The 16,864-nt window shown below is 46.5% G+C and overlaps 2 protein-coding genes and 1 pseudogene across 2 annotated transcripts; all 3 read right to left on the bottom strand.

Moving 5' to 3' along the window:
* Nucleotides 1-4,766: 4,766 nt before the first annotated feature.
* Nucleotides 4,767-16,483, bottom strand: FAM183A (family with sequence similarity 183 member A). Its single transcript, XM_044236393.1, has 5 exons — nucleotides 16,403-16,483; nucleotides 13,167-13,695; nucleotides 9,882-9,941; nucleotides 7,752-7,855; nucleotides 4,767-4,959 (listed from the first exon to the last, which is right to left on the bottom strand). The coding sequence occupies exons 2-5, from the start codon at nucleotides 13,480-13,482 to the stop codon at nucleotides 4,849-4,851; spliced, it is 591 nt and encodes a 196-aa protein (XP_044092328.1). The 5' UTR covers nucleotides 13,483-13,695; nucleotides 16,403-16,483; the 3' UTR covers nucleotides 4,767-4,848.
* Nucleotides 9,352-9,425, bottom strand: LOC122901390 (annotated as a pseudogene).
* Nucleotides 13,945-14,789, bottom strand: LOC122898683 (RNA transcription, translation and transport factor protein-like). The gene has a single exon (XM_044236392.1). The coding sequence runs from the start codon at nucleotides 14,763-14,765 to the stop codon at nucleotides 14,031-14,033; it is 735 nt and encodes a 244-aa protein (XP_044092327.1). The 5' UTR covers nucleotides 14,766-14,789; the 3' UTR covers nucleotides 13,945-14,030.
* Nucleotides 16,484-16,864: the final 381 nt, after the last annotated feature.

Here is a 16,864-nt window from a genome sequence, read left to right as displayed (position 1 = left end):
CTTTCTGCAGTTGCCTTTAGTTTGGTTGGTGGGAGTTGCCCTGAGATTGTAGCGTACTGCCTCCTCTCCCCACTGAGAAGTTGCTGCCATTCCTTCTCTTCTCTCTGGAATCTTTTCTTCTCCTGTGATCTGAAATTCCATGAGGACATGTCTTGGCATGGACCTGTTTTTATTCTTTGGTGAGGATATTTGGAAGGATGCTAGATCTTCAGTTCTGGCAAATTTTATTTGATAGCCTCTCCCTATTTTCTTTGTTCTAATTCTGGAGTTTCTTTTCTTTCTTTCTTTCTTTCTTTTTTTTTTTTTTAAAGATTTTATTTATTTGTTTGTCAGAGAGATAGAGTACAGGCAGGCAGAGTGACAGGCAGAGGCAGAGGGAGAAGCAGGTTCCCTACGGAGCAAGGAGCCCGATGTGGGACTCAATCCCAGGACGCTGGGATCATGACCTGAACCAAAGGCAGCTGCTTAACCGACTGAGCCACCCAGGCATCCCAATTCTGGAGTTTCTTTTGGTCAAATTTTGAACCCCTTCTGATGATCTTCTAAGTTTGTATTTTAGTTCCACTTTAGAGAAAAGATTTCTTTGATTTTTTTTCCTAATCATTTAGTGAATATTTATTTTAGCTTTCATTTTCCATTTTATCTCCCAGTTCTTTATTCTCTTATCTCAGAATGTGAATTTTGATTTTGTTTTTTTAAGAGTTTTCCTCTGTTCCTCTCATTCTGTTTCCTTGGGTTTCCCCCAGCCCCTCCCTGTTCATTATGATCCCCCTTTTTCATGTCGAGCTGTATGGAAGTCAAGAGCACGGACTGCTGGGTTTAACACCTGTTTCTACTGCTTACCTGCTGTTTGACCCTGGGCATGTTAATTTCTCTGTACTATGTCATTTCTGTATAGACATGAGAAGAATATCTACCAAATATAGTTTCTGTCAGCTTTAAATGAGTTAATATATGTAAAATGCTTAGAACATTGCCTGCCATATGGTAAGGGTTTATACCTGCTTGGAATTATTTTGCTGGGGGGCTTTCCATAATGTCTGAGCCTTTGTGGTACATACTTGAGAGGTACTCAGATGCTGGCTGGAGGTGAGACATAGGTCGGACATGGGTAGGAAAGCCACATTGCATGTTGGGTTTTACTCTGTGTTGAGAGGGTAGGAAGTTTACCTGTCTTCCTTTTCTCCATTCCAGTTTAGAAAGCATACATTAAGGCAGCTGGAAATACCTGAGAACTGTATATATATATATATTTTTTTTTGAGAACTGTGTATTTTTAAGCAGAAAAAATAATGTATTTTCACATTGTTTCCCTTTTTGTAGCATCATTGGTATATAAAAAAGGACATTTCTGGTTCCATAGGATTCTTTCTGGTACAAAAACAATGAACTTAGTGTTCGAAAACGCATTTCAGTTAACAACATTCTGAGCAAACAGGTCATGTGTTCAGAAGACCAAAATGTTTTACCCTGACTTGTTTTTGATAATCTACACTATTAGTGCCCGGGGTAATGCATAGTGATTCAAATAAGGAGCCTCAGAATTGGTTCAAGACTTTGGATTATGTGTGGAACATATTGAGAGTTTTAAGAAAGGAGAATACATGTTAACAGTTCATACTGGTAAGGCCAAAAGTAAGTCATTACTGCTAGTACTTTTGAAAACTGTGTACCTACCTTTTTTCCTTTTTTTTTTCTTTGATAACAAATAGAATCACTGTCCTTAACTTCAGAGATATACTTCATAGAAGTCATCATGTCACCTCTACCGTGTCAGCCTGCGAAGTGTCACCGGGGTGCAGGCTGTATCAGCCTCCCATAGTGTTCCATTACAGTCCTGGGCATTGAGGCTGATGACGTGGTAGAACCAACTCCAAACTTAGGAGGAAGACAGTTTACCAAAGCATGGAGAGGAAACTTGCTCCGTGTCCTGTATACATTAAAACAGGCAAACACTTGTTTTGTTTTGTTTTTTATAAACAAAACACTTGATTCTCAATGTGTTTAATGTTTTAAATTCTAGTCCACCAAATAACTAGTTTTACTGTTTTCTTTGCATATAACAATAGTTTTGTTTTTAATTTCTTTTCAGTGTTCCAGAATTCATTGTTAGGCACCACACCCAGTGTTCCATGTAATCCGTGCCCTCCATAATACCCACCACGAGGCTCACCCAACCTCCCATCCCCTGCCCCTCCAAAACCCTGGGATTGTTTTTCAGAGTCCACAGTCTCTCATGGTTCGTCTTCCCCTCCGATTCCCCCCAACTCCTCCTCCTCTCCACCTCCCCATATCCTCCATGTTATTCCTTATGCTCCACAAATAAGGAAAACCATATGATAGTTAATTCTCTCTGCTTGACTTGTTTCACTCAACAGAATCTTTTCCAGTCCCGTCCATGTTGATACAAAAATTGGGTATTCATCCGTTCTGATGGAGGCATAATACTCCATAGTATATATGGACCACATCTTCCTCATCCATTCATCTGTTGAAGGGCGTCTTGGTTCTTTGCACAGTTTGGCGACTGTGGCCATTGCTGCTATGAACATTGGGGTACAGGTGGCCCTTCTTTTCACTACAACTGTATCTTTGGGGTAAATACCCAGTAGTGGAATTGCAGGGTCATAGGGAAGCTCTATTTTTAATTTCTTAAGGAATCTCCACACTGTTTTCCAAAGTGGCTCTACCAACTTGCATTCCCACCAACAGTGTTAAGAGGGTTCCTCTTTCTCCACATCCTCTCCAATACACATTATTTACTGTCTTGTTAATTTTGGCCATTCTAACTGGTGTAAGGTGGTATCTCAATGTGGTTTTGATTTGAATCTCCCTGATGGCTAGTGATGATGAACATTTTTTCATTTGTCTGTTAGCCATTTGTATGCCTTCATTGGAGAAGTGTCTGTTCATGTTTTCTGCCCATTTTTTTGACATGATTATCTGTTTTGTGGAGTTTTAGTACTTTGATGAACTTTTAAAAATCCCTTCTTCATCTTGGAGATTGTATTTCAAGGAGAGTGTAAAAGGCAGACAGTCAATAGGCAGAGATGTGAGTCTAACTCTGATCCTGTGTAAATTATAAAGTAGATCAGATCCATGGTTCTTTCTCATCACCGAGTTGTTGGCTCTGAAAGCTGTCCCTGCTCCTGCAGGTCTGTTCTTTGAAATATAGCACATTCACTTCCTCAACATAAGAAGAGAGAGAGAGGAAGCTATTACTGTATACACAGGCTGTCTTCACTTTGCACAGTAGTGCGGGACCAGAAAAATGAGCTGCTTGCCAAAAATCAGACAAGGGGATCTTAATATTTTGAAAAAATGTTCTAAAGGTATGGAGGTAGGGAGGGTGCTCGGTATTTCCATGCCCTTTTTGGGCATGACACTTTCCCACCCAGCCCTTGACGTGTTCACCAGCCTTAAAGCTCTCCAACCCTGAGTTTAGGGGTTTTCATGGTGGTTTCACTATGTCAGCATGATTGATTAAGTCACCGGCCATTGGTGATGGTCCATCTTCTGTCCCTCTTCCCTCCCTAGAGATGGAGTGGGGCTAAAATTCCAAGTTTCTAACCAAGGTTTGGTCTTTCTGGTGAGTGGGCCCCCATTCTGAAGCTACCTAGAGGCTGCTAAGGGTTGCCTCATTAGAATAAAAGGTGCCCCCATCACCTCTCAGGAAATGACATGGGATTTAGAGCTTTGTGTCAGGAACCAGAGACAGGTCTATCATAAATCTATGATAGCACAGGTCCCTTATAGCAAAAGGGCACATTTCTAGATGCCCGAGTAGTCATTAATGATTAGTCCTCACCATATTTTATGAAAAGGTCTCCCAGGGCAAGTCCACTCAGATTTGCAGACTTCCATTCAATGTTGTCAGGTTCCAAAAGCAGGAGTGATCTCAGCAATCTATAGCTTCACCCTTTCAGGCATATGTCAGAACAGCCAAAGGCGAGAGCTACATGGAGCAAAGTGGGAGTGGGCATGGGGCTTCTGTGCGCTCTGGGGTGCCCCCCCCACCCCACATCTCCGTGTGCTCAGCAGCCTGGAGTTCTCTGCCCCTTTCTCCTCAGGACCTTCAAATGGTAGTACATGGGGGGGATTTCTTTAGAGCCATTTCATTTCTCTGGAGAAGAACCTTTCGGCTTCAATCCCAAGGTAAAAATGCAATATATGTGTGGCCTATGGGGTCAAGCTCCCTTTCACAGATTTTCATTGTTTGTAGCCTCACACCTCACTCCTACCCTGTGTTTCATGCACTGTCCCTGAGCCCTGGGCTTTCCCCACTTCTCCAAGAGTAGGCCTCCAGTGTGGGAGATGCTCCATGCCAGGCTGCTGTGTGGGGAGATGCTCTTCATGTCAGTGTCCATTTTTGGTTCCGTGCTTCACACCCCCTTCTCTCCAAGTCCTGCACCTCTCTCCAGGGCTCTGTGCTCCAAGGTGTTCCACTCAGCGTGTCCTATGTGTGGTTTCCTCACCTTCTTCCATCAGCTTTCCATCTCTGAAATATGTCTTCAGTCTTCTTGGATGCTGATGTTCCTCTCCCAGTCTCGCATTCATACATTTTTGTCTCTTCATTGTCCTTTACTGGTGTCTGAGGAGGGAATATTGTGGGAATATTCAGAGGGAATTCAGAGTTATTCAGAATATTCAGAGGGAATATCGTGTGCATCTTAACCTGGAATTCTGCCACTGGTTTATAAGATCAAGGATTTGAAGCAGTGAACGTGAGCAGAAAGGAGAAATGTGAGACTCAGGAAAAGCCAGACTGAGGCTTGAAAGTAATCTTTATTCATCCGAGCCGCACACACGTTGGGTGTGGAAGACAGGGCCGCCGTCACCGCTGGAAGACTACTTGTGGCGATCATCTTCTCCCAAGCTCCACATTTTAGCTTTGTACAGCGTGATATCGTTGTAGACCCTGAAGTGGTTCAGCCTGCGGTCATCACGTTCCGGGTTGACCTAGATAAGAGAACGCAGGCATCAAAAGGAAGCCTCTGTGGGGAAGGGACCACGTCCCTGCAAGGACCTGGGCTCCAGTGTGCCGTCTCCAGGTCTCCTGGCGCAACCTTGTTTGGGAATGGAAATGACAGCATTTACATCAAAACAGTTATAACCTAGGCCGAGTTGCTGCACTACCCTTCCCACACCTGCGTTGGAGGCCACACTTCTGGACTCTTGGTCCCCTGGAACGTGAGCCCCAGGAGGGTGGCTGCTATACCTGTTTCAGTCACTGCTTATCCCCAACACCTAGAACAGTGTCCAGCACACACTAGAGGTTCAGGACACATTTGTCACTGAAAGAATGGGTGTCGTTGATGTGGTTACACCGAGGACTAAGGGCGAGCACTCAGACACATAAATCTGATAGAAGCTCTAAGACGAACTCAGGCAATGAAAGGATACATTTCCATCAAATGTTACTAGGAGAGCAGAAGCTGAGAGGTGTTTGAGTGTGGCTTCCCCGGTAGCAACCGGGGTAGCAACCCCACAACTGGGGTTGTCTGTTTGTACAGGGTGAGTTCTGCTAGGGAGCAGGGAGCCCTAAGTTAAATTCGGGCTGATCAAGCCTCTTCGGCCCCCACACATCACTCTGAATCTCTGGCTTAATTCCTTTTTATGGTTGCATGACACATGGATCTAACTTTGGGGCCTGTACTTTCTTACTCTGCCACCAGCGCCATGCGACAGCCAGTCCCTATGTTTGTGATGAACAGGCGTGGCGTGTTTGTAGACCCAACACAGCTCACAGCGATGGCTGACGGCTGGCGCACACAGTCACTTATCGGCCAGGCCTGGAAAGGCTGGAGCGGGGCAGGGCTAGCCGGGGCACCCCCACTGGCCCTCCCCTGAGACATGCAGGTCAAAGATGCATTTCCACACGCCCAGTCTGTACCCATGGGGCCCAGCCTTTCCTCTTTAAGAAAATGAAGAACAGCGAATTAAATTATTTGTGTTTTGTAGTAATTTTTAAAGTTGGTTGAATATCTAACTCAGATAATTTGTCTTTCCCTTCACAATCCTCCAGCCGCCCCCCATTCACTCTTAAGTCAGTCCCCCACCCATCCTCCTCCTCTGTCTGTTTGAGCACTGCTCTTTTGGGACTCAGTCCCCCTGGGAAGGTGGGGTGCTCCTGCTGGACCCACTTCCTGTCTCCCAGTGTCCTCTCTTCAGGGTGAGCCCCACATCTGAAGAGGAGCTGTTGTAAAGGAGCTTTTTACTCAATCAATCCTTCCCTCCCTCCCTCCTTCCCTCCCTCCCTCCCTTCCTTCCTCTTCTCCCCTTCCTTCCCTCCTTCCACCCTCTCTCACCTTCCTTCCATCCTTCCTCCCTCCCTTCTCTCGTTCTTCCCGAGCTATTTATTCCCATTTCCCTGCAGCAGCCCTGCAGCAGACCCACACACCCCAGACTGGAGCTGTATAAATTGGAGAGAAGGCGAGGCCCCAGAATAGAAAGGTAAGAACCACAGGATGTGGCGATCTTGGGAAGAGTGCACGCTCAGTGGAGGACGACAACCCGGCATTGCCCTAAGCAGTTTAGACACAGGGTCTCTGTTAATCCCCACAATACACCTTCAAGGGCCAGTATTATTATTCCCATTTTAAGATGGGTAACTGGGAGTTGAGAGGTTCAGTTCCCACAGCTAGAAAGTGGTGGAGCCGGGATTTGAACTCCCGCTGTCTGGCTTTAGAGCCACCATGTTACACTGATACACAGAATTGAGCAGACTGGTGCGGAAGCTGGAGGCATGCGGTGCCCCAGTAGCAGGAGGGGAAGGTGCCCAAATCTGCCTGGTGGGGAGTGTGGGGTGCACATCCCTTACTGGGGCTTTATAAAGAGGTGACTCCTTAGCAGTCCTGAAGGACGAGGAGGACCTCCTGGAGGAGTATAGGTTTGGGGTCAGGAGGCAGGCTGCGGGAGGCATCCGCTAAGGAGACGGTGTGTACGAGATCCCGGTGTCTTTGAGGGACCGCAGGACTTTCTGCCATAGCTGAGGAAGAGCATCTCCAGCTTCACATCAGGCACCAAATACAGAGATGGACTAAAAGCCAAGTGTTAAAAAGAACACAACAACTTGGAGAGAAATCTAGAAGGAAAGCTAGTCACCTGACTACTCTGAATATTGAAGGCTTTCCTAAACAAGGCACAAATCCCAGAAACAGTGACGGAAAAGGCTGGCGCATTTAACTTAAAAACTAAGATGGTCTATGTGATCAAAGACGTGGGCAAGTTAAAAGACAGATGTGGCAGGAAGTTCAAACTGTCCTCGTACCAGAAGCCCTATCTCATTGCAGGGTGATAACACGTTGATGATCCCATTTCCCAGGCTCCTGGCAGCTCCCGGGCCTTTCTGATCCAACAAGGGGCATGTTACCAGCGTTCCCATTTTATAGATAAAGGAATGGAACTCTGTGGGGTCACGTGATCTGCCGACCACCCTGCTAGGAGCTGGCAGAGTAGACCCAGGCAGTTACCAGCAAGCTTTGTCTGGTCCACGCCTAGATGATGTCTGCTATGTGTCAGGCACTGCTCTAAGCACCTTACAAATTAACTAGCGCATTCTGTAGTATCTCTCTATCTCCATATTACACTGAGGACATGGAGTCACAGAAGAGCTTTGTGACTTACCCAAGGTCACACAGCTAGTAAGTGGCAGCCAGAGTTCAGACCCAGGCAGTCTGGCCTCATCTACTGTTCTCTTAACCAATGGCCTCTGTTGCCTCTTGCTTTCTAGGTGAAGAAGCCACACTTACCAAGGGCTCTGAGTCCCATCCGATTTCTTGGCTTTCGGTCTGTGTCTCTGTGTATTTCTTCCTTGGCCCGAGGGCAGCATGGTGGATAAGATTTAGAAACCTGGCTGGGAAAGTAGGCATGAGTTATGGAGGAGGCAGGCTTTGGGGCCGAGAGTTCCTATGCCCTTTACTCAAGCCACAGGCTTCCTTAGAGACACAGTGCCCAGACTTGGGGGCCCTGTCAAGGCCTTGCAAAGCTCATCTTTCCACAAATATTTGTTGAGCACAAACTTGTACCAGGCACTCTTCTGGACCCCAGAGGCAGAGCGCAGTGTGATGAACATGGTCCCTGCTCTCCTGAAGTGTGTGGTCTTGGTGGGGCGACAGGGTATACAATGCCCAAGGGGACAAACAAATCTGAGGGTGATGCCAGCTGTGAAGCAGGAGGTAGCAAAGGGCGTGCAGAGGTGGAGACCAGGGTCTGGATGCCAAGCAGGATCCAGCCCTGAGACAGAGGCAGGGGAAAAGCACAGTACAGGCAGCAAGAACAAAGGCCCTGAGGCACGAGCCAGCTGGGCCAATGTGGCTATGGCAGAGTGAGGAGGAGGGTTGTAAACAGACCAAATCCTCCGTACGGCTATAGGATTGGCTGCCAACCCCACGCCGATCTGTAACTCGACAGCTTGCGGGCTTACAAAGATTTCATTTTTAATTTCCACCCTATCAAGTCTCAATTTGAGAGGCAGTTTGACAATGGGAAGAACCTGTGCTTCGTAGTCAAGACAGTCCTGGCCCCTCCGCTACCAGCTTGACGGGGGGTTTAACTTCTCTGGGCCTCACTCTGCTCATCTGGAAGATGGGGAGGCCACTATCTACCTCAGCAAGACGACTGAGCATGAAGACCTGGCCCCGGGCTGAGCTTATCTGTGATATAAACAGTTTGCAGTACACTCCTGGCTCACTTTCAGGTCCCTCGCTGCCTGTTCCTCTCTCTGCCACTGCCCGGCCCCAGCTGCTCTCCCTTCCTCTAGCTGGGCTGGTCTCTTCACCACAGATAACGTCCCACTTCCTCTGACGAGCTCTAGGAGTCGATCCGCTTGGCTGTCTCCGCTATGCTCTGAGATCCTCCCTCCTCCTGCCCACCCCACCTTCCTACCCTGTCCTCCTAGAGAAACTTTAACTCTTCGCTCCATCAAATTCTACTCTAAAGGGGGAGGGAGGCGAGCTTGCCAGGAAGGATTGGGCTTTCCATCAAATACCTCTCCCGTCATTCCTGAGTGTGGTCCCGCCCACTTGGAGACCACAGCCATGCCCAGCTACCCGCTTCCTTGGGCCGTGCTGCTGTCTCTCATTTCTGCGCCTTTCCATATAACTCAGAACGTCCTTCTGGTCTTCTCTACCTGACCTACTCCACCTCAGCCTGTTACCACCTCCTCCAAGAAGACTTCCCAGAACTCCACGACCTATCTAGGGCACCTGTTTTCTCTGCTGTTGCCATCCCAATTTTGTTCTCTATTTATTCATCTGTCTCCTTCACTGTGGTGTAAGGTCTCTACCTCCCCACCCCCTGCCCCATCAGAGTGACATGGTAATAATAATCAGAGTCACATGGTAATAATAATCAGAGTCACATGGTAATAATGAAAGTAATAGCATTTCCTACACTTGATCTTAGCCAAAAGGCCGAGAAGCGATGAAAGTAATAGCATTTCCTGATCACCATGTACTATACTGTTCTATACTCTCAGTACCTGGGTTATTCTGTTGAATCCTCACAACAACCAGAGAGATAGGTTCAGGGAGGGCAATAAAACTTGCCCAAAGCCACACTGTTAATGAGTGGCTGAACCACTCATTAATGGATTTGAACTCCATTAAAATGACTTCAGAACCTCTGCTTGTCACAGCGAAATGTTTGATCAATGAATGTATAAATGCATTGCTAAGACCATTAGGAGCATTTTTCTTGGCCTGACAGTCAATGAACTGGCCATATGGTTGAATATATTGGTCTCCTGTGAGCTTCACGAGTGTGAGTCCAGTTTTCAGATGATCAAAATGTTGCCCCAAGTTAACACTACCCTGAAAGTTCTCTCCAGCCAGCTGCCCATCTGGGCTCTATCGGTGGTGTTCACAAAGCCCAGGACTTACCATCTGCAGGTTCCTCCAGATTATCATGCCAAGACATGGGCTTTCTGGTGATTGTGTGAACTAGAGAAAAACAGCATCACAGGTTGACGTTACAACATTAACATCCCGCCCTCTTGACGACTCACCCGAGCCAGACGCCTGCTGAGCATCTTTCCGAGTGTCTGCCACATGTCAGGTATTGTGTTGGGCACTAGGGAATGAGGCTCTCAGGGACTTCACAGTCCAGAGTGACACTGTCCAGGACAGTGGCCACCAGCCACATGTGGCTACTTGCATTTGAATGGTTAAAATTAAATACACTTAGAAATCCATTCCACAGGCACACTAGCCACATTTCAAGGGCTCCGTTGCCACATGGGGCTAATGGCTCCCAATCAGGGCAGCAGAGCTATGAAACGTTTCATCGTTGCTCAATGTTCTCTCAAACAGTACTGGTCTACAGGGGCGCAGACACACCAGGTAGCCAAACCAGGTTAGACCCACGGTGATATATCTCCTGGAGGCTGTGTGATAGCGGAGGTACAGAATCCACAGACATCCATTCAACTCATAATTACCGATGCCCAGGAGACAGGGCTGTGAACAGGGGCAGTTCCTGTACTCCCTGAGCTGCTTATTTGCGGTGACAGACAATAAACAAATAAATACCTGGGAAAAATAAGAGAGCTATAGAACAGTAAAGCCCGTTACATGGGTAGAGTGTGGATGGTCAGGTGAGGGTGACGGGTCTCTAAGGAAATGTGCCATGTGAGTAGAGCTCCGCATAAAGTGAGGGAATCCAAGAGTGAGCTTGGTGAGTTGGAGAAACATCGAGAAGACCAGAGTAATTCTGTGGAGTGAGCTAAGTGGAGGGTAGTAGGAAATGAGCAGAAGCCAGAAGGAACCAGTGGTCTCCAAAATTGTTTTTTTACCTCAGACTCCTACCAGTAAAAAACTTCGGAGCGCACACCTAATACATGTGTATTTATATGTCTCTATGTACTATGAGCAGTAAAATTTCTTACTTTATATCTAAAAGTAAACCTAAATAAAAATTCTAGCAGACATATGAGTATTAATTCTAGTATTCCCTCACTTTATCCCAATGGATCGCACTAATCGTGTACCCAAGGGAGATGAGCTCGGAGACCTAGAAAGACTGAACGTTACCCGAAAAGGTAATTTAAATTATGGAAATGCACCAAGTTTAAACAGAATTGGACCGCTGATTGGTTTTCCTGAAATTGGCTGGGAGCTCCAGGGGAAAACCAGGTGAGTTCTGAGCAAAATGGAGTTGGGGGAAATTGGAAGGGGAGGTGAACCATGAGAGACTATGGACTCTGAAAAACAATCTGCGGGGTATGAAGTGGCGGGGTGTGTGTGGGAGGTTGGGGTACCAGGTGGTGAGTATTATAGAGGGCACGGATTGCATGGAGCACTGGGTGTGGTGAAAAAACAATGAATACTGTTATGCTGAAAATAAAAAAAAAATGAAGACATTACATATTCTGTGCTCTCCCCCCAACCCCAACACACAGGGTAACTTTGTGAGACAGGTATGCTACTTAGCTTGACTCTTGTAATCATTTCACTGTATATGTATACCCCAACATCATGTTCTAGAACGTAAATATATACAAGTTTAAATATATACAGGTTTTATCTAGAAAATGACCTTACATTTTCTCTGCATAGCTGAGCTGCAGTGGACTACAGTTAATTGGGCCCAGAATTTGGGAGAGAAGTTCTGGAAGAAGAAACAATGATTACAAAGGTAACAAGATGGGGAAAGGTGTGATGTATTTAGGAAATCCACTTATTGAGACGTGGTGGGAGAGAAGGGAGCATGTGCCTGGTGCAGAATAGGCACTAAAATATTTATTAAAGGAGCAGTGTGTGGCTGGGGAGAGGAGTCCCGAGGAGGCTGGGTGGGCAGCAAAGCCGGATCCACGGGGGTCTAATGCACTGACTGGTTTAAACCTTGGTTCAGAAGCTGGGGGCCCCTGAGGGTCTTACAGAGGGACTGATGGGATCGAACTCATTTTTAGCATAGCTCCAGCCGAAAGTGGTGTGGGGGACAGAGAGTTTGGAGGAAGAGGGTAGTTAGGAGCCCATCCGATCACTGCGGACAGAAGTGAGAAGGGCCCTGCTGAGGCTTGGCGGTGAGGCTGGAGAGAGGGGTGGACTCAGGCCGTAATTAGAGGGGGGAAGCAAGTGAGGGCAGGTGGAGAGTTCTCCACAAATACCACAGTCTTTCACTGATGTCAGAACACTGGAAGGGTCGGTCGGGTGAGAGAAATGTTAAGGAATAGCCAGGACTGCGACCACTTCGATGTGTGCAGTGAGGGAGAGACTGAGGATGACTTCTAGGCTTCAGTCTGGGACAGAAAACGATTGCAGTACCTTCTCCTCAAACAAGATACTCTGGAGTAGCGGCAGGTGGGGGACATGGGCAGGATGCCCCCAGTTTTCCAGCTGGTGAGTTTAAGGGACCCACAGCTTGTCCTGGGGAAGAGAGCTGGGTGGTGGTTGGGGGCATGGGTCTGGGACTCCATCTGAGACCCAGGGGAATTCAGGGGTACTGCTCAAGGAATGTGCCAGGTGAGGAGTGAGGGCAGGGCAGGTTTATCAGAGGGGCACTGTGGGCCCTGAGCCCAGTACCACCCCACCCCCTGAACTTTCCCAACATTTAAGACAATATGAAAAGCCTGGAAAAACAAACTAGCTTATTTACAACACAAACACAACTGGCTTATTAACGACAAACCAAAACACAACAACAAAACAGAACGTAAAACCCTACAAGATGTAATTACTTAGAAGGCAAAATTTCAAAAAGTCTTTCAAACTTTTGACCACGAAAATACTATTTAATCGTGATGTGTGTGCATTTTATTTTTTTTTCAGATTATTTAATTTATTTATCTGACAGACAGAGATCACAGGTAGGCAGAGAGGCAGGCAGAGAGAGAGGAGGAAGCAGGCTCCCGGCCCGCAGAGAACCCGATGCGGGGCTCGATTCAGGGACCCTGGGATCATGACCTGAACCAAAGGCAGAAGCTTTAAGCCACTGAGCCACCCAGGAGCCCCGATGTGTGTGCATTTTAATACATTAAAGTTTTTGGTGGGATGTGGAGCGAAACTCTCCCCTTATTCTCCCCCCTCCTGAAGTCTAGGGAGGGGGGAGAGGTCAGAGAAGGCGTCTTCCACCGTGCTCAGCCCCACATCCCTCCCGCACCCCAACGGCCCCTCCTTCCTGGGGAAGCTCACCCCAGTCCTCTACCTCCACACCGGGGCGCCCCTCACCTTTGCGGAGGGGATTCACGTGGTACTGTGTGTAGAGTTTCTGGGTTCGAAGCTCTTTGAGGTATAATTCCCGCAGGATCTGGTTCTGGTGGACTTCGTCTGGGATCACTTTCTCTTTTTGGCGTCCGGCCATGGCTTTGGCGGTGCTGGGTGCGCTCTTTCCCCTTCTCCCTGCCCTCCGGACGCCGGCCAGGGAGCAGGACGGAGCGCCGTCTCCAGGCAACCGCGTCCCACACTGTCTCCCGGCAACAGCGTCCCAGATTACAGCCTCCCTTCGACAACCACCCCCCAGTACACCCTCCCGGGGGACGCCCATCCACCCACCCCGCCCGCACCTTCCAGAACCTTACTTCTGAGCCCGCTTGCTTCCTAAGCCCAAACCCTGACTGACGACTCACCTTGCCCAGCCTCTCAAGATCCAGCCTGGTTCCTAGGACCAACCCCACATACGCCAGGAGAGAGGACACAATCCAGCAGCAGACCCAGGAGGTAATGGACTTGATTGGACCTCACCTTGGACAGTCATTTCCTAAAAAAGATTTGGGAAGGAGTCAGAAACCTCTCCCTTAAAAAAAAAAAAAATATTTTTTATAAACATATATATTTTTATCCTCAGGGGTACAGGTTCTGTGAATCGCTAAAAACCTCTCCCTTTTTATTTTATTTTTTATTTATTTTTATTTTTAATTTTTTTCCTCTTTCCTGAACTTTATTAAAGAAAAAGCAATGATGGTAAATCTCGAGAACAGTCAAATTTCTAGGATTCTTCCCTTGAAAATGTGACATTTGATTTCCAAACACATGCCAGAGCATACATGGTTCCCAATTGTACTAAGTAGGTGAGAAGCTGAAATCCTAAAACGTTCATCTTCCAACTTTTCCCAGTCTGTGGTCTGTCTTTGGATCAGCAATAATTGCCTGAACAGCTACTATGGCTTCATTAATTCTTGTCTGTAGCTCTCTGAGCTCTTCTATATGCAGCAATCGCAGAATTTGAGCAGCTTCGTTAAGAACTGCATCTCCTGTGTCAAAACCAAGAATATGTTTGTCTAAAGCAACAGGCAAGCCCTCTTTCCTTTGATTTGCTTTAGCAACTGCATCCTGTGTTAGGCACTCCTGGACCAAAATGCGGATTGCCTTAAGCATTACCAGGTAATCATCATAACGCTGAATCTGAAGAGGATTAGCCAAAGCCATTACACCAGCCTTAAAATCAGGATTATTTACATCCAAATTGATCAATGGCTCTGCATTTTTAGCTGCATTGTCGGCATTTTTTGTGTTATCAGGTACCAAGTCCTTGTATTTTTCAGCATTATCTCCATATTCAAGTCTAACAGCTAAACCAAGAAGCCAGTCAATTGCTTCTTGTCGATCTTGAATCTTGAAAGGACAGTTAACATCTTTGAGATACTTTTCAAAGAACTTGGGCCAGTCACTGCTGCGGATGTTTCTTAAATTACCTCTGTCTTCAATCTTGTAGTGTCTGATTTTCTGGTCTTCAAGCCAAACAATAAAGTTTCTAAATTCTGTTTCATCTTTGCAGTTGAAACCAGTCGGGTTGTGGTAGTCAAGGGCCGTCAGCTTGCGTCGGAACATGGTCCCCGCGTCTCGCTCTCGTCTCCTGGGCTTCCAACCTCTCCCTTTTTAAAGCAGATGACTAGAAAGGAAACTCTCAATGTCTGTCTCACAAAACAGAGGAGGTTTCAAATTTGACAACTTATTCTGGCCCTTATCATCCGTGGGATAATATAGACAGAAGAACCCTTTACTTTTGGGAGGGGGTGTTTTAAAGATTTTATTTATTTATTAGTCAGGGAGAGAGAGAGAGAGTGAGTGTGAGTACATGCAGGGGAATGACAGGCAGAGGGAAAAGCAGGCTCCTGGGGAGCTAGGACCCCCAGGTGGAACTCGATTCCAGGACCCTGGGATCATGACCTGAGCTGAAGGCTGCTGCTTAACCTCAGAGCCACTCAGGTGTCCCAAGAAGAGCACTTTCCTGATATAAGGGACTTGGGGACTTTATAGTTTATTTACTTAAAAAATGCAATTGTGGTAAAATACATAACATAAAATTTACCATTAGAATCATTTTTAAGGATATAATTCAGTAGTGTTAAGTATATTCACATTGCGTGAAACCAATTTCCAGAATTTTCTGATACTCATTAAACAACTTCCCATGGCCCGCTCCCCCATAGCCTCTGGAAACTGCCATTGCACTTTCTGTATGAATTTGACTACTCTAGATACCTCATGTAATACAGTCTGACTCCAAAGCCTATGCTCTTTTCCATTAAGTACTTCACTGATTCATCTATCCATGCATTCATTCAGGGACACAGCATATTCAAGGATGTGTGTAGGTCTGGGACAGGCCTGAACCCAGCTAGCTCCTTAATGGCTCCTTGTTTTAGCTCCTGCTACTCCTTCTCCTTAGCCTGGAAGGCTCTTTGCCCTGTGTCTGTCTGGGGAGCACCTATTTATAACGAGCTCACGTACAGTGAGCTTCTTTCAAAAAGTTACTGAACTCCATAGTCCCTAGTCCAGCTTTTCTCTGTGACATGCTTTGCTCCAAATCTGTAGTTACCGAACTACTTTACTAAAATTCTTTGTTTGCATGTAAGTTTCTTGAGAATGAGAAATATATTGGGTCCATCTCTGCATGACCAGTACCTGGCCTACTATGGGCAGATATGGGTGTTTGGTAAAGGTTTGCTGGCTATTTGGATGTCTGCTCAGTTAGTACTGGGATTTTCTTCTGCTTATATCATTACATAAACCCTCGCATGATTTAGAAACACAAACGGATTCTATTACACCAGGACTGAACTAGAGAAGCCCCTTTGTTACTTATTGTGAGCCATGCCTGGGTCCCTTTTTCTAGCAAGGCTCAAACAGCCTCTGAAGTCTTTACTGTCTTCCTAAGCCTAAGTAGGAATGAATCATCATTCTGCTCAGGAGCTGCCTTGCTAGCTCTGGGACAACTAGCAAAGGCTGTATTGGTCCCCAGCTAAACTGACTTTCTTCAGCCCCAGACTTGTGGTCCAACAACCCTCCCTCCATACAGGAAGACTATGACAAGGAGGAGGCTCAGAAGGAAGGGAGTCACTGCAGCTTCATCTTCCCTCCACTCCAGCCCCATGTTATTATATTTCCCAGGTGCCTTTGAACACCTCATAGCCCAGCCCAGTGGAGGCCAGTCCAGTGACTCTCTGGGGTTAGCTTCTGCTTACCTGGGGACATTCCAGGCCATCAGTGTGCTTCTAAACTCTGAGACTATTTATTGAAAAACACAGGGGAGTTGAAAAACATGATGGTCTTGTCCTCTAGCTTCTCAGCTGTTGTCTGAGGTTGCAGATTTTTCTTGAAATCTGTGTTACCTCTCCAATTAGGAGCAGATGCAGAGACTCAGCTAACAGGGAAATCAACCAGAAAAATATAATAGAAAAAGTCATTCACATTAACAAAAAACAGCTATCGAGGAATTAACCTAATATAGATTACATGAACATTTTATGAAGAAAAAAAAATTAAAACTATCCATATCATACAAAAGGTCTTAACTGATAGGGAGATCAGCATTGTATGCCAGTGAGCCGCCATGCAACACTTAGAGCCACAAATGAGATGCCCTACAGCCATAAGGGCGGATCTTAAAACAGCAGCGATTGAAAAAAAGTTATAAGGGGCGCCTG

This window comes from Neovison vison, chromosome 2, assembly GCF_020171115.1.
Source record: "Neovison vison isolate M4711 chromosome 2, ASM_NN_V1, whole genome shotgun sequence".
Taxonomy (NCBI): Eukaryota; Metazoa; Chordata; class Mammalia; order Carnivora; family Mustelidae; genus Neogale; species Neogale vison.
Note: the sequence above shows the minus strand (reverse complement) of the source record. Positions and strands in the feature narration are given on the sequence as shown.

What these genes read in the sequence shown, in the direction of transcription:
- FAM183A (XM_044236393.1), bottom strand. Translation starts at nt 13,482, where the DNA reads ATGGGCGTCCCCCGGGAGGGTGTACTGGGGGGTGGTTGTCGAAGGGAG. An exon ending in CGTGAATCCCCTCCGCAAAG is followed by an intron (nt 9,942 to 13,166) that starts GTGAGGGGCGCC and finishes GTTTTTCTCTAG; the next exon opens with TTCACACAATCACCAGAAAG. An exon ending in GATGGGACTCAGAGCCCTTG is followed by an intron (nt 4,960 to 7,751) that starts GTAAGTGTGGCT and finishes TCTCTTATCTAG; the next exon opens with GTCAACCCGGAACGTGATGA.
- LOC122898683 (XM_044236392.1), bottom strand. Translation starts at nt 14,765, where the DNA reads ATGTTCCGACGCAAGCTGACGGCCCTTGACTACCACAACCCGACTGGT.